Source organism: Asterias amurensis, chromosome 1 (assembly GCF_032118995.1).
Source record: "Asterias amurensis chromosome 1, ASM3211899v1".
NCBI classification, from domain to species: Eukaryota; Metazoa; Echinodermata; class Asteroidea; order Forcipulatida; family Asteriidae; genus Asterias; species Asterias amurensis.
Window position 1 is genome coordinate 19,900,797 of NC_092648.1, and position 15,185 is coordinate 19,915,981.

At 36.7% G+C, this 15,185-nt stretch overlaps 2 protein-coding genes across 3 annotated transcripts in view; one reads left to right on the forward strand and one right to left on the reverse strand.

The window, feature by feature from the left end:
* LOC139935458 (protein Smaug homolog 1-like) overlaps positions 1–8,539 on the forward strand; it is a 44,416-nt gene extending 35,877 nt beyond the window's left edge. For both annotated transcript variants that reach the window (XM_071930114.1, XM_071930123.1), the window contains exon 11: positions 276–8,539. In XM_071930114.1, the coding sequence (XP_071786215.1) occupies positions 276–313 (38 nt within the window). In that variant the 3' untranslated portion in view covers positions 314–8,539. The remainder of the gene's footprint in view (positions 1–275) is intronic.
* Positions 7,126–14,234, reverse strand: LOC139935668 (cell growth regulator with RING finger domain protein 1-like). The gene is made up of 6 exons (XM_071930220.1): positions 14,070–14,234; positions 12,828–12,949; positions 12,282–12,447; positions 11,446–11,611; positions 10,165–10,272; positions 7,126–9,732 (listed from the first exon to the last, which is right to left on the reverse strand). Exons 1-6 carry the CDS (start codon positions 14,177–14,179, stop codon positions 9,301–9,303), a joined length of 1,104 nt encoding a protein of 367 aa, XP_071786321.1. The 5' UTR covers positions 14,180–14,234; the 3' UTR covers positions 7,126–9,300.
* Between the last annotated feature and the right edge of the window lie 951 nt (positions 14,235–15,185).

Genomic DNA, 15,185 nt, shown 5'->3' on the forward strand with positions numbered 1-15,185 from the left:
TACCAGCCAATGTGCTAATTTATCATGTGCCATTTATGACTGGTATCCTGTGCTTTTTTGATGAGCAAAAAATGTCAAGCAGTGTTGAGCAGCTCTATAAAGTTGGGCTTGTTACCAGTACAAAACACTGACCACATAACATTTTTTTATGTTTCATTTTGACAGTTCATTTATCTAGTTAATGACCAAACATAATTTAGGCCACGAATGTTTCATAAAAAAACACAGTGTGTGCAGCTTTTGGAAATTATGTTTTCTTCGTTTTATTTTAACAGACGGTGTGGAAAACTCCAACGACAGCGGCAGAAACTGATGATATTCGAACTCATTCCACATCAAGCGTCAATCGTCTATTGACTCCTCTCACTCACCATGAGCCTTGAGATGGAGTCTCGTCGTCGTTGTCCCCCCCCCCTCCCCACACCTTCTCTCAAATCCTTTTAGAAATTACGATGCACCCTTCAAATGAAGACTCTCATATGAAATTCTACAGGACCACAATCTTAAGTGAAACCCAAGAAATGAAGAAGCATCAACTGTGACAACATCTTGGAGCTGGTCCCAATTCTACAGAAGCCAGTAAACACAAAATGGTTAGCAGCCTAGCAGGTACTGGTTACCAGCTTGAAAATTGTGTAGTTTATATTGTTGTGACTGGTGCCCCACTGTTAAGCAATGTTTATTTTTAGCTTAACAGCTGTGTGCAGTTTGGTCCAGATTAGTCACTTTGGATTTTTATGACAAAAATCCTGTCAGTCAAACGTGTTTATTGAGACCGATTGATATACTACTAACCTGTATCTGTAAATGAGCAAAGAGGCAAGCAGTTTCAAAAAGATGTTTTGTTTAAATTATATATTATTTTTCACTGTTTTCTTTCTTGAGTCTATTCAATACTTAATTGAAAACGCAAATAAGAAAAACAATAAATTGTGAGGACAGAAGAGAATTGGCAGTGACACAAAGCACAAACAAAAGATAAGCACAGTTGAACTGGAGCAGATCCTTTTACTCTACTTGTATTTTCTATGTTATATTTTGGCATTTGCCTTTACAACGACGCATTAAGCACATCTTTGCATTAAAGGACGCAAATTTATTTACTCCCTGTTCAAAGAGAAATTATGATCCTAATTTTCTTTCAAAAATAGATGAAATTAATTTTCAGGAATTTATGACCAAAGAGGAATTCAGTCATGTAAATTATGAACCTGTGAAACTCTGGTGAGAACCCTTTGATCTTATTTTGTTTGTTTTGGTTTTGTTTTCTTAATAAAAAAGAAAAGTCCATGTTTCTTCAAGTATTGTTTGAAACATTTGTTAAATCTGCCTTAGAAGAAGCAAGGCAGCCCACATTTTAAAATGTCTTTTGTTTGATTTTTCTCGTTATGAGTTTTCTGATTTCTAAACTTCATGTTCAGAAGTTGTTTTTTTGTGTTTTGCGTAGTACTTTTAGAAGGGCATTTTTATCACATGGACAAAAAGGTATGCTCATGGGCCTGTATTCATCTATCTCATTTGTTTGTGGTTTTTTTCCCAAGATTGATTCTTGAGAATTTTTTTCTACTTTATCTGAAATTATCATTCTTTTTTTTCCCTGTATTGTAAACAATGCCATTGGAAAATCTTCTTGAAATGGGCTGAATATATATTTGTTCCCTAATTGAGTTTACCTCGATAAAGTTTCTGTTGAATTCTGGACATTTTCAGCTGGACTACCCTATTTGAAATTTCCATATTGTTTGATTTTTAAAGTGATCAAAAGTGGTGCTTAGATTTAAATTTGTCTTGTTTTAAACTCCCCTGGATAATTTCCTTTTTTCCCCTCTCTCTAAATTTATTTTTTATTTTTTAAGAAGTGTAACTTTGGTTTAAGCTTCTTCCCGTTGTTACTTTTATTGTTTATTGACATGTATGTAAACACTGTGCTGTATATTTGCAAAGATATAAACGCTCTGTTTCAAACTCTGAACCAAGGAGCAAATTCAGTGTAAAAAAAAATTAAGTATAAGTATATATGTATATAAATATGTCAGTTCGGAGCTTGAAGATTTTTAAAAGTAGGGAAACTTTGTTTTTGACTTTTGGTAGTTAAGTTGGACTTCACAGACAGAAAAAAATGACAACAAAGTTGTTGACATATTCTTTGAGAATTACCTGTTTAGATTGACTATTAAATTAGGATGATCAAGACCTTGATCGCAAAGTAGGCACATGTATCAGTTTTCCGGTCCGAGAGTGGATATGACAAATTGTGAATCGGGCATATGAAACAGCTGAGCTGTTGGCCCTGCTTTGAACTTGACAAGAGGAACTGTGGAGATGATGAGAACTCTGCCAGGGAGGTTTTTTTGCTACCCAATTGTAAACAGAGAATAGCAGTTTGTAGATCAAACTGCAACTCTGTAGAAACTACACACACGAAAAGATCTAGTTCACTTGTTGTATGCACTGCATGTGTATGTGGTGCTTGCGACGCCGTTAAATTGTGGCTGTCCTATTTTACGATGTATCTGTGATACAGCCATATTTTACAGGGCTTGCTGTGCTACTGCCAGCTGCCATGAACAATTTTACCATTGCTGTGATGGAATGAAAGTTGTAAAGCTTGTTTGGAATTGTATTGGATTCTTACCATTTTTCCTGCTGGTTGCAAAAGGACATCAACATGACGCTATTTTTGTCACTTGACACAAAGAAAAAAACCTCAGTTGAAAGAACCTCATGTCTCCATTTCCAAAGCAACTGCTGACCATTCTTGGTCATGTTGAGTGTATCATTCTAGCCAATAGTTAGCCAGAAGGTGTTATTAGTTGCCCAAGGGTTCCCCCGGTAAGGGACCATTGATACCCTCATCGGGACATTAGGTACCCTCATTGGGAGATGAGTTACTCTCATCGGGAGATGAGGATTTCATAACCCAGTTGGGATAGTTTAGTTGAGTCATCCCTAGGAGATGTTGTTAGGGCCCATTGGGTTTCCCAATTGAAAACCATTGGGACCCGGTACGCTTAGCAATGGAGTTAGAATTAATTCTACCTCCATGGTTTAGCTCCATGGTTTCCAAGTTGGGTACCATTGGGACCAGGTGGGTTTTCCAATTGGGAACAATTCTGGACCTGGTGGGTTTCCCAATAAACCGATCCAGTAAGCTCCGCCCACGACGCACGTGTGAGCAAGAGCACGTAAGACTCTCCAATGCCTTTCTGCACAACTCTGCCGCGCGCGCCAAGATACGCGCACGCATGTTGGACCTTAGTGTCGGACCTTCGTTGCGTTGTGATTGGTCAATACGCAATGGGGCGGAGCTTAATGGATCGGTCTATTGGGAACCATTGGGGGCCAAGAGGGTTTCCCAATTGGGAACCATTGGATTAGCTCATTGGTTTCCAAGTTGGGTACCATTGGTACCTAGTGGGTTTCCCAATTGGGAATCATTGGGGCCAGTAGGGTCCCAATTGGGGTAACAGTATACCCCAGTTATGGATCAATTGGATGTCAATGACCCTGTGAGCAATTGTAAGCGTGTATTTAGCTAGATTCTAGCGTGACATAAGATGGGTGTAGGGAACTTTAGTAAATTAGTGTACAGACAAAACTTCTAAGAGGAGTTAAAAAAGAACAAAGCAAAAAATGACAAACACACACCCTGGCGGTCGTGGAACACCTTGGTTTATATTTCAAGTTATTTTAATTCTATTTTTTAAAGAAAAGAACTATATTCCAAAGTGATGAAAAATGTCAAATTGTTTTGTGAAAAAAAAAAAATGTTTATTTCAGAAGAGTAACAAAATAAGTTTTAAATTTGGATCAATGTTGGTGATAACTTGGCAGCATATAAAGTAAGAAGAGTCAGGAGACCTTTTTGTTTCTTTTAAGAACTTACCAGCAAAAGCTTTTCCGTATTGTGAGCCTCAATGTCTTAGTTCAGTGTTGTAACTTTATGTCATTATCTGCCCTGGTGGTATAAATATATCCAGTAGTAGACGGTAGTCTAGTAGCTTTTAATTTGTAGTTTTTGCAGTAGTGCTAAATGTTGAATCTTCTGCAGATTGGGCATTAACATCAACTATCTATTTGAGCAAACACTCGTATGCACAACAAAAATGCTTTCTGCACTGTCACTGCAATCAATGTGTTAAAACGTTTTATTATTGTTCTTAAACATCATTTTATTGGTTTTGAAGTGAGTTGCCTAATGTTAATTTGTTTTTTTATTATTATTTTTTAAATTGTTATTATTATTTATTTATTTATTTGTTTGTTTTGGGGTGGACGTTTTGACAAAGAATTGCAGAAAGCACCTTTATTCGAGTTCAGTTGTTCAAGTTGACTTAATTCTCTGCCACAAAAATCCATAAGGACAAACCAAGACTGGTATGTGAGAAAAGTCTGGTACCATTCACTTATTGAGAGTGTGTTATGGTGATGGTTGTGTAAACAGGGAACCGGACAAGATGGCCGTATTTTGAAAACCAAGGGCCGAGCCCTTTTGGTGCAGCTTAGCTTAGTGGGCTTTACATTTAACTTTGGGCTTCAGTTTTATGTTTGAGATCTTTTATTTTCATGTAGTGAAGTATTATTATTCTCATGCTGCTTGAAATATTAATTTAGTCATATTATAAAGCTAATAATTTTATTGGTGTTTAATTATGTTGATTAATATCTGTGATATATACACTGTTTAACAAATGCCCTGGAGGTAAAAAAAAAAAATGTTTTTTCTTTTTCTGGAGAAATATTGTAAGATAGTTAAACCCATGATGGATTCATGGCTGGAACAACGTATAGATCACTTAAACATGGTATACCATGCTGGACTTTAGCAAGATATATTTTATTTTCCCATAATACTGAATTTAAAAACAAGATGTTAGCAGAAAAGATTCTATTATGTCAACAACTTCCATCGTTTCATTAGGTAGTAGATAGTGTGGAAGTCTTCAAAAAGCTGGTCTTAAAAAAAGTTTCATAAGAACATTATTTTCCTTACATATTAGGAGGATAGTGGTTTTGTTAGAAGCAGGTCTTGAGATAGAGTGACTATTTTTTCAGTTTTATTTTCAAATGGTGGAGCCACTCGATAATTTGGACAACATTTCGCCAAGTACAGACAGGCTTTTGTGCGGCGCAAAATTCAAGCTGGTCTTAAATGTGGCAATGAAAGATGGAACGAACTGTTGAGCAAAGATCTGAAATCCTATAGCTAAACAGTCAAATGTTAAAAAATGGATAATCGTTTCAATTGTGATGAGTAAGTTAGTTTGTAAGACGGCTTTCCGCAAATTCACGCAACAGAAATATTGACTATTTTGTGCGACGTGCAAATGTGGAAAAAGAAATAATTGGCCATCAGAATGTCACATGGAGAGTTATTTTTCCTTACACGTATACTTCTCCAACCCCCCCCCCCCCATCAAGTTTCATGTTACGGATACAAGTCGGTCCACTTTATAACTGGGCCCAATATCATGGAGCTGCTTAAGCACAAGAAGTAGCTAAGCACAACAGGATTGTGCTTACCAGAACAAGGTTACCAGCCAAAATACCATTTTACATGTAGACATTTTTACATGTGACTGGTATAGTGGTCATTTTTTGCTTAGCAGAAACAAATTGTTAACAACGTTTTCTGTTGAAGCAGCTCTTTGAAATTGGACCTGAGTTTGTCACTCCGTTAAGAGTGTTGTGTACATGATTTGTGTGATATTTTGGAGAACAAAATATTATGAAGAACAAAATATTATTACCGGTACCTACTGGACATCAAGATGTCTCCACAAAAGATACAACCAATAAAATAATGAATTCTTTAACATGATTTCTTTCAAATGAATGCACGGGACAGCTCCAAGGTCCTGAGGAAAATACTCGGCCAGTTTTATTTCTAAATGATCATATTGATCAGTGTTTTGTATTCATGGGGTCTGTCCTAAAATCTATTGTTGTAAAATCTTTGTATTTAACACCAGGCTGCAACAAGAACTTTTATCATTACTCTAAAAACAATTCATCACTTGCGTAAAAGGGCTCAGGGAACGGGTGATTGTTGTATGACCATGCTTGAAAGCTTGGACCATTTTGGAATTGAGTCCTGTCGCTTGCATGACAATCAAGCTAATAAAAACAGGATATGGAAAGAGCCTATTGGGGCAGTAGCCCAAGTAGGAATGAAAGCAAGATGATTGTTTTTGTAATGACACATCTGAACTTGCTGTTCCTCCTAATTATTTTTTCTTCTTCAGAAAAACACAAGAAACGAAATAAAACGATGTGTTGGTTACTTTACTCTGCGTTATTATTCAAATTGATCACAAAAATGTTTTAATTGTTATAATTTTTACGAAAAGGCTGCTTTTAATAATGCTAAACAAAAATTATATAACTGACAATTTGTACAAAGATGATTTTTTTGTTTTGTTTTATTGTCAAGACGATAGAGGGATCCTTTTCACAAACTGCAGATTGATTTAATCTTTGAAGAGAATATTTCACTGTTTAGTTTGCCTGGTGCTGTGTATTGGAAGCATGCGTTTATCAATTATAGCTTTTGTTGCAAACTGTTTGAAGAAACAAAACAAACCTGGTCCCAACCTTTCTGGGTGATAGTATGTGTGGCCAAAAACAAATTGCACAAACCAACATGTTTCATTGAGCATAATTGATTTATAAGTACAAATACAATTTTGATGATTTCTAATAATTTGGCAGGGATCAAACATTCAGTTTGCCATACGGTCATTTCAGACCCTCCTAAAAACAAAGAGGAAAAAAATAATTCTGAAAAACGAAAAATATTGTTTGCTCTCTTATGTAAAGATTAAGAAAGTTCTCACATGAATTTTTGTTGTTGACAGTTTTTGAATAAAATAAAAAAAAATCAAATGAACTATGAAATCTAAACTAAGAGATCACGTTGAGGACTTTATTTCTGAGAAATATTTTCTTTTTCTTTTAGAATATGCACAGACATTTCTATAAAAAAAAAAACTTTCTGGAAAACATGTCAGTCCTACCCCCTAAGAAAACAAAGCTCCCCTGTTATGTCAGACATTTTGCTCTTAAAAGCCGAAAGACTATTTCATGCATGCTGCATATAATATAACTTATATCATGCCATATATGTACCATTAGGATTGTATATGTCAAAATGTACTCATTTCATGATAATCAGGATATGTCTCATTCATTTGAATGAAAACTTTAACTTGTTAAATATATTTATTGCTTTCTTAATACCACAATGTTTTTTTTCTGGGAGCAGCCCACATTTTCTTATATAACAAAAAGAAGACAAGCAAAACAACGTACCAACTTAATAAAAATGTTGAAGGAGAATTAACTGCCCAACAAAACCTATCTGCGTTAAACAATTCTGTTTTTATTCTAGGAATGAGTTCGGCATGACATATTGACTTCTCTTGGGGGCTTCTGTGTTTAAATTTGTTTAATCTGATCGCATTCTTGTTTAGGGAAACCCACCAAAGAGTAATGTGTGTTTGGTTGTTAATATCACATTGTTGAGTTGTTATACTTTCTGGTATTGATGTAAGTTATTCCAGGCAAAACAGGCAACTTGTCTTGCATTTAAAACAATTTTTTTTTTTAACTGCCTGAATTCAGAACCAATGGCCAACTTCATGAAGCTGCTTATCGGTAAATAGTCAGCAAATTTTCAAATTATCTATAGCAGGAAAATATAAACATCAGCGTATGTCACAAGTAAGCAAGAAGATTAAGCGGCCACCTTGTGCAATCACTATGGATTTGCATTGTAACACATTCATTTGCTTACAGTAAGCACTGAAGGTTAGCATGCCTTTTTCTTTGCTTACAGTTAGCAGTGAAATGAACAGAAAGAACAGTTTTAGCCGTTAAGCAGCTCTTTGAAATTGGGCCCAGTACAAGAAGTTTTGGGGACTTTTCAAATCTTGACTTTGACTCGTATGTGTTTAAGACACAATTCTGCACAATGATGAAGATAGGGTCTGAACTAATACTGAAGTTGAAGCTAATGTGTGCTTTTTATTGTTTTTGAAATAATGAAGAAATTTTGCTTCCATTAACTGAAGTAACTAAACTGAGTTCTATGTGGAAAAAAGTTCAATGCCGCAAAAAAAAACAATCAAAGACAAATGAATTACAAGACAGATTTTGATTCTGTTGCACTCAGGCTTTATTAGCACCAACCACAAACTTACCTTTCTATACACAAACAAAATAACTTATAACAAGCTTCTGATCAGACTTTACCAAAACTAAATATCTTATGTGAGGATATTCAAAACTGACTAGGATAAAAACCTTGAAAATTATAACTTCTATGATTCATACCTATGGAAATTTGTGTAGTCAATTAACATGTGATTTACATTAATTAGCATGAATACCTGATGACCTGTTGTGGACATAATGCTGCTGATGCCAGTGCTGTATCTTTTATGTACAATAAATAATAACACTTATTCAGTCCTATCAGACCTTGGTCTGCTCAAGATCTTTGTTCAGCTGTGGCTAATAAAATCTGAAAAATGCTGAATTTTGTGGTCTACTTTGTTCTTATATTTGTGGTTAACTTGTCTGTTGGTTCCCCCTTTACAAGTAACATGGAGAGAAAAAAACAACAAGTAGATATTATTTGACCCAACATCATTATGAAAGTATTTCATAGAGGTAATGATAATTAGCTTCAGGCCTTTTCAAAACCCCATCTTGAGTGCTACGGCTCAGGCTCCACTGTTCATTTTGAAGCAGTGTACATTTTTAATACAGCGTTTCCCACAACCAACGGCCAGAACCTAAAGCCCAGTTCATACATCCTGCAAACAGGAATGGTGGCGTCGCAAATTTACAACAAATGATTCTGAAGAGTTGAGCTGTACAATAAGTATGAAACGGCTTAAGCCAATATTAAAAAAAAAAGGAACCTTGATAAGCATGGCTCAATTCAGATTAAGCACTCATTTGACTTGGTGTAGCTAGTTTTACCACACGAGGGCAGTATTTAAAAGGATTGATCAAATCTGCACAAAGACCATGGTGTGAGGAGTGATTTAGCACACATCTTTTATAGGCACTTTCCGAGTCAGTCAAGCTTGGCCCCATGTTTGTTTGGACAATTGTGCATGTTGTGCATGCAGTGTGTTTGGACTCAGGGCTTCAGACGAGAGGCTCGAGCCTGAAGCCGAATCCAAATTACACAAAATAAATATTTATCAACTGACATGGCCACTTGATATGTTCAACTGAAAACAATAACTATATTTTCCTACAAGATTCTCATTTGAACGCTCCGTCTCATCATAAGTCATGAAAGCCGAGCCATTGGCTGAATCTCTCGCAGGAATTGTTAAACCTAGTTGGCCAATCATCATCGTCACCATCATCGTCATACAATCTCCTACACCAATCAGCATCAGCGTCACATTCAAGTGAGAAAAATGACTCGATGTAACCTCTGCACATGGGGCATTTGTTGAGCAATGGAAAACATGTTGTGCACACGCACGTATGTCGACACGGCAACAGGGCTATACTGACCAATCCGTTTTGACAGACGACACAAGCGTTCGCTGGTAAATCGTTTATGTCCGCGTCTTCGCTATGAAGACTAGAAGAAGATATTCCGTCAATGTGTTGGTTAGGGTTATTGTCAATGTTGGATGCATCTCCCGCATTCCGATTATCAGGTTCAGATTCACTCTGTGTTGTTTCTGTCGCCATGAAAAGTTTCTGCAAATGAAAAATTAGTCAAGAGTTTTATTACTTATGGGAGAGTAAAGAAAGTACTATTAAGTTCATCATCAACTTGAAATGCTCCAACATAAGGCAGCTCAACAAAAATACAATAAAACGCAGCTAATGTCTTCAAAATATTCTTACCCGCTCATTATTATTCACAGATATACTACAAAATGCAGCGCATCAATATTTAAAATGTTCCTTCAGAAGACGTCTTCTTTTACATATTAAAACTATTCCAACAAAAGACAGCTCGTTGATATTTAATATGCATGCGCATGGTGGTCTCACAAGAAACATGCAAGCTGAATAGTACCAAAGTGCACACTTTATGACGAAGGCCATGAAATGGCATGAATAATAAAATACCACAAGACCTCCAATCCTCCAATCAAATAACAAGGATCTATTTCTGTACCTTACCTGCACATCCCAGATTTCTCCTGTCCCGGATATGATCAGCTGTGAAATAAGACAACATCGTTCCCGGAATGCGTCGTCTGGAAGATGAATTATATACAGACAGCCCTCCTGTAATATGAGTACAAAGATTTAAGAGCCTAGATGAGAAACTGGACAATTTGTGTCAGATGAAAATAAAAGAGCTTTGGTGAGATGCTGCACCAGTTCCTCCTATTTAAGCGTAGTATTTTACCTGACGCTCACCACCCATTCACATAGATGTTGGTTGCACCATCAGATCAGATTCCACATGTGTTACTGCACAGTGTGACTTTAAGCGACGCCCCAGGGGCGGTGTGCACGACCTCTTGACATAAAATGTTACTCCCACAATGTTACTAACCACAGGCAGACTGTAGCCTTTTGTAAGGTCAGTGCAAGGAGTTCCACACAACTACAAATGTTTGCCATGTCCTTTAAAAGGATTGTATACATTTGGTTATTGGAACCCACTGTTTGTTTTGAAGATATATACCATAATTTCATTTCAATAGGTGTTAGTGTAACACTTCTCAGATTCAAATTTGGGGGATAAAAAGTGATATCTTTTTCCATACTGCAATATAAACTAATTATAAATACCTCAGACAGTTTTGCTATTCCTATTGGTGGAGAGCGCGTCACGTGGGTGTGTATAAACCTTTGTTTATGACTGGTAAAAAGTGTTAATTCATGGGCGTGACACGCGACCTTGCACCTGTTCTTATTAGAAAGTTTCTTCATTCCTATTGATCAAGAGCAACGGCTGAAACAGTTGTGCCACATCACGCGATACGCGTGACGCGCACAGCATTCCCTTGTAAGGAGTTGTTTACCCAAGGGCGGCGGAGGGCTTTACCATTTCATAGCTGGAGGGGTGTTGTGTTGCAGGAAATCATTTAACAATTATAATTTTTGCATTTATTTTACTTTTTGACCGAAAAGTGTAGATGTTTTTGACCGAAAAGGTATTTATGAATGGGAATCAAAGTGTGTTGAATCGGTTTTCAACTAGTGGTTTAAACCCGTCGAGGCCTGATTCTTGATAATTTACCTCGACTTTGTCTCGGTAAAATTATCAAGAACCAGGTCTCGTTGGGATTTAACCACTCCCTTAAACCATTCCCTTACAGCTGCTGTACTTCTAACCAAGTTAGTTTTTATTGCCATAAATTGTCAAATTACCAAATGTATACACACCGCAACTGCTCTATTCCTTTGTCACAGAACAATAACAGTCAAGATAATATTGAGAATACTTACAATCTGAGGTTGTGAGTCGAGCTGAGACTCTTCCTCAAGTGACCTGACTATAACACACAGGGGATACTTAGTACGGGGTGGGGGACCCATACTGTTCTGTATCTGCGTATCTGTCACTGTGTCTGGCAGCCTCAGGTGTACTTGTCTCTCTGTCTCAGCATCTATGCTGTTTGGGCTTTCGGTTAAGGGCAAAGTTTGAGAACCAATACTTAGCTGCATTTGATTAAAACAATGAAAGACATCGTTTCCATGTTTTTCAAGGAACAAAGAGATTGAGACGTTTATATTTCCATCTAGAAATAATTTTGGAAGGACCTCTTTTGGTGTGGTCGTTCAATGTCAGTTGACGTATTATTACGTCCACTGGCCGATCAATTTTTAAGTGTGCACAGGCATGTACTCACCCTGCTATACTCCATTCCCTCATAAAAAGAGGGGCAAAAGGTACTGGAATTCATTATCAAAATTTCCCTTTTCTGGGGATTGTTGTGTAGTATCTCCTTCCTTCTGTTACAAAGGAGGATTACGAGATATCAATACATTTTTTCACGATCTTCTGCAAAAAAAGTTAACAACTTTCAATTCTGTGGGCTATCAAAATGTAGGCCTTCTTAATACACACACTACAAATGACATTAATCTTGTCTCAGTGCTTGTTCAAATAAAAACAGTTTTCATGTTACACTTTGAAGAAAGTTTTTTGTTTAATATTAAGATTCTGGTCTTGTACAATAGGTTTTGGTCCAGTAACATTTTGTATCAACAAGCCTTGCAGTCTTGTGGATTTTTTACCCTGAATTTGTGTCCTGTAAACATGTTACAATTGAAAAGGATACACAATTGGTTGATCATAATGCAAGCAGTGACTTTGTAAACTCAATGCGTCTCGCAAAAATGAGACGCGGCTTTGCTGAAGAGCTTGTTGAATGGAGGCACAGTCTGCCAACCAAAATGCCTGGAACTGACTGCAGATTGAAGCCTTGACTTTCAATTGAATGCCATCTGAAAATACAAATTGATTCATACATTTTCTCACAATCTTCCAACGGTAATTTTAAAATGAGTAAAAAGTAAATAAATAAAACAAAGCTTGTATTGCGAAGGCGAGGCTAAAATATAAACATCAAGAAAATAGTGTACTTTTCAGAAAATCACATTCAACAGTAATGAAACTGACTCAAAACCAAGATACGCAACTTTTAGTTATGAAAACAAAATTTGCTATACCTTTTGTCACAATTTTTGTACCAATAGTCCTATGATATATTTCCAGATTGTCCCCAATAAAAGCACAACTATTATGTTTTGATTGCCATATTGAAATAAGATTTTGTGAAATGGCCATCAGTACAAAATAAAACTACAAGTGAATAAATCCTTACCTTTGAGAGACGCAACGTTTGAGTTAAGGATGTTAAGAGTAAATGGATTTCTTGCTGCTACCATTGAAACCTCTGGTACTATCGGTAGCTCCAGTTGGACGAAATGAGACACAATGTTGATTCTAAAAATGGAAACAATTTATCCACAATATAGGTTTTTTTTGGTTAGAATGGGAATCTACAACACATTTTTAGTTTAGGGATAAAGTACATTAAAGCCATTGGACACTTTCGGTAAACAGTATTGTCCAAGGCCCACACTTTGTGTATCACAACTTATTTAAAAAATAACAAGCCTGTGAAAATTTAGGCTCAATTGGTCATCAGAGTCAGGAGAAAATAACGGGAAAACCTACCCTTGTTTCCGCACATTTCACAGTGTCATGACATGTGTTTAAAATAAATCCGTAATTCTCGATATCGAGAATTGATATTGTTTGAATGTTTTCTCAAAAAATAAAGCATTTCATGGAATCACATTTCAAGAGAAGTCTGTCACCATTACCTTCTTTAAACCCTGTAAGTTATTTGTAATCTGTGAACTTTAATTTTGTTTCTGTTCCGAAAGTGTCCAATGGTTTGAATCCCACCTAGTAACATGCCTGTGATATTTTTCACAGAGGCCTCGGGAAAGTACTGAGGCCCACAGTGCTAACACACATCGGTGTATATGGGTAAAACCAAAATTAATATTCTTTATCACCGATGAAAATTTCCATCTATTAAATCAGCTGCTAAAATATAGGATTCACACTGCCTCTAGCTACCCGGGCAATCTTGATGGTCTAGTTGAAATTGCTCTAGAATTCAATTGCAAAGTTGTGGGTTCAAATCCCACCTGAGTAATATGTTTTTTCACAGAGCTTGGGAAAGTATGAGTATCCAGTGCCAACAGTTTACAACAAAAATATACATTAAGGCATTGGTGTGAATTACTTGGTAGTTTTCGAACCCATAACCTTGTGATTGCAAGTCCTGCAGTCTAACCACTGGACCACATTGACTTTTGACTGGATGAGGCAAATACTCACACCAAATCATGCCAACACATGTAACTCCCACAGTGGGGGCAGCATGCAGTGCATTCTTAATGGGGATTTACATGTACATAACATCATTCATTTTCAAACAAACTAAAAAAAAACTACATTAACATTGCTAATGGAGTAATGCTATAATAATAAATAAATAAAACAGCAGAGTGAGTTAAGTTAGAAATGATTGTTAATAATGTTATCAAACCTCGGAATGATGAATACTGCTGAGATCATACATGCAATGATGGCACATATACAGATAGCAGATGCAGTCGCATCCTGTGCTTCCACAACCAGCAGTTCTTCTGGGTCCATTTTGTAATGAAATCACATTTCTACCACATATTCAGCACACACCCACACACAGCACACAACACTGCCTGCACTGTCTGTCCTGCTGTACCGATTTAGTGTGCACAGCTATGGGTAGACAGCGTACCGTTTCATCGGTCATACAAAAACAGTTCACGTGAGACTGGATGCAAGTTCACAGATCTAATTACGTCAAAGCCAAGCGGTAATGGGGAATCCCCTGAACATTTCAAATCCAAAGAATGCAAGATTTGGATAGGACGTTATTCAAAAACTCTTCAGTATTCGCCATTTCAAAAAATATAATGTTTTAGTAAATACAATCATTGATATCTTCACTTATGAAGAAGATGCAGTGTGTGGAGGAGCGAGTAAGGCGGTGTTTTATTAATTATGATTTATTGGATTGTCGTTATAGTTTTTGTTTTAATAAAGTTTTTCCTCTTAAAATTCGTACGATAGCTGTGTTCCCGCAAACATCAACGTTGTACATATATTATAATATTTTCTAACCAATTAACCCCAGATAACCTCTGATTTTCACAATGACTAGAATAAATATTGTCGTCTAATAATTACTGAATCACAATTTCTTGATTTGTGCAATTCATGGACGTTAAATGTTGAGATGAGAGAGATTGGCTGTTGTAGGGAGTTGATCGAGTTCCCTTGATGGAAAGATCATATCTAAACAAACAAACAAGCAAACAAACAAACAATGGTCGTTGAACTCGGAGAATTTCTTTGCCGGTGTGTCAGATCATGGAAGAAAAAAGAATGGTCAGATGCGATTGTGTCCGCCATGCAATACCGTCCGCTCCGGACACTTTGGCAAATGCAATCGTGTCCGGGGCTATGCAAAAACCGTCCGGTGGACATGTACATGATAAGCGAGCATGCATGCACTGAACCTACTTTGTATTATGCATCATGAATATTCACGTCAGTTTATGATTGCAGCTAATACCCAACGGCAGAACATTTTCCATGTCATTCATTGCATGCACTT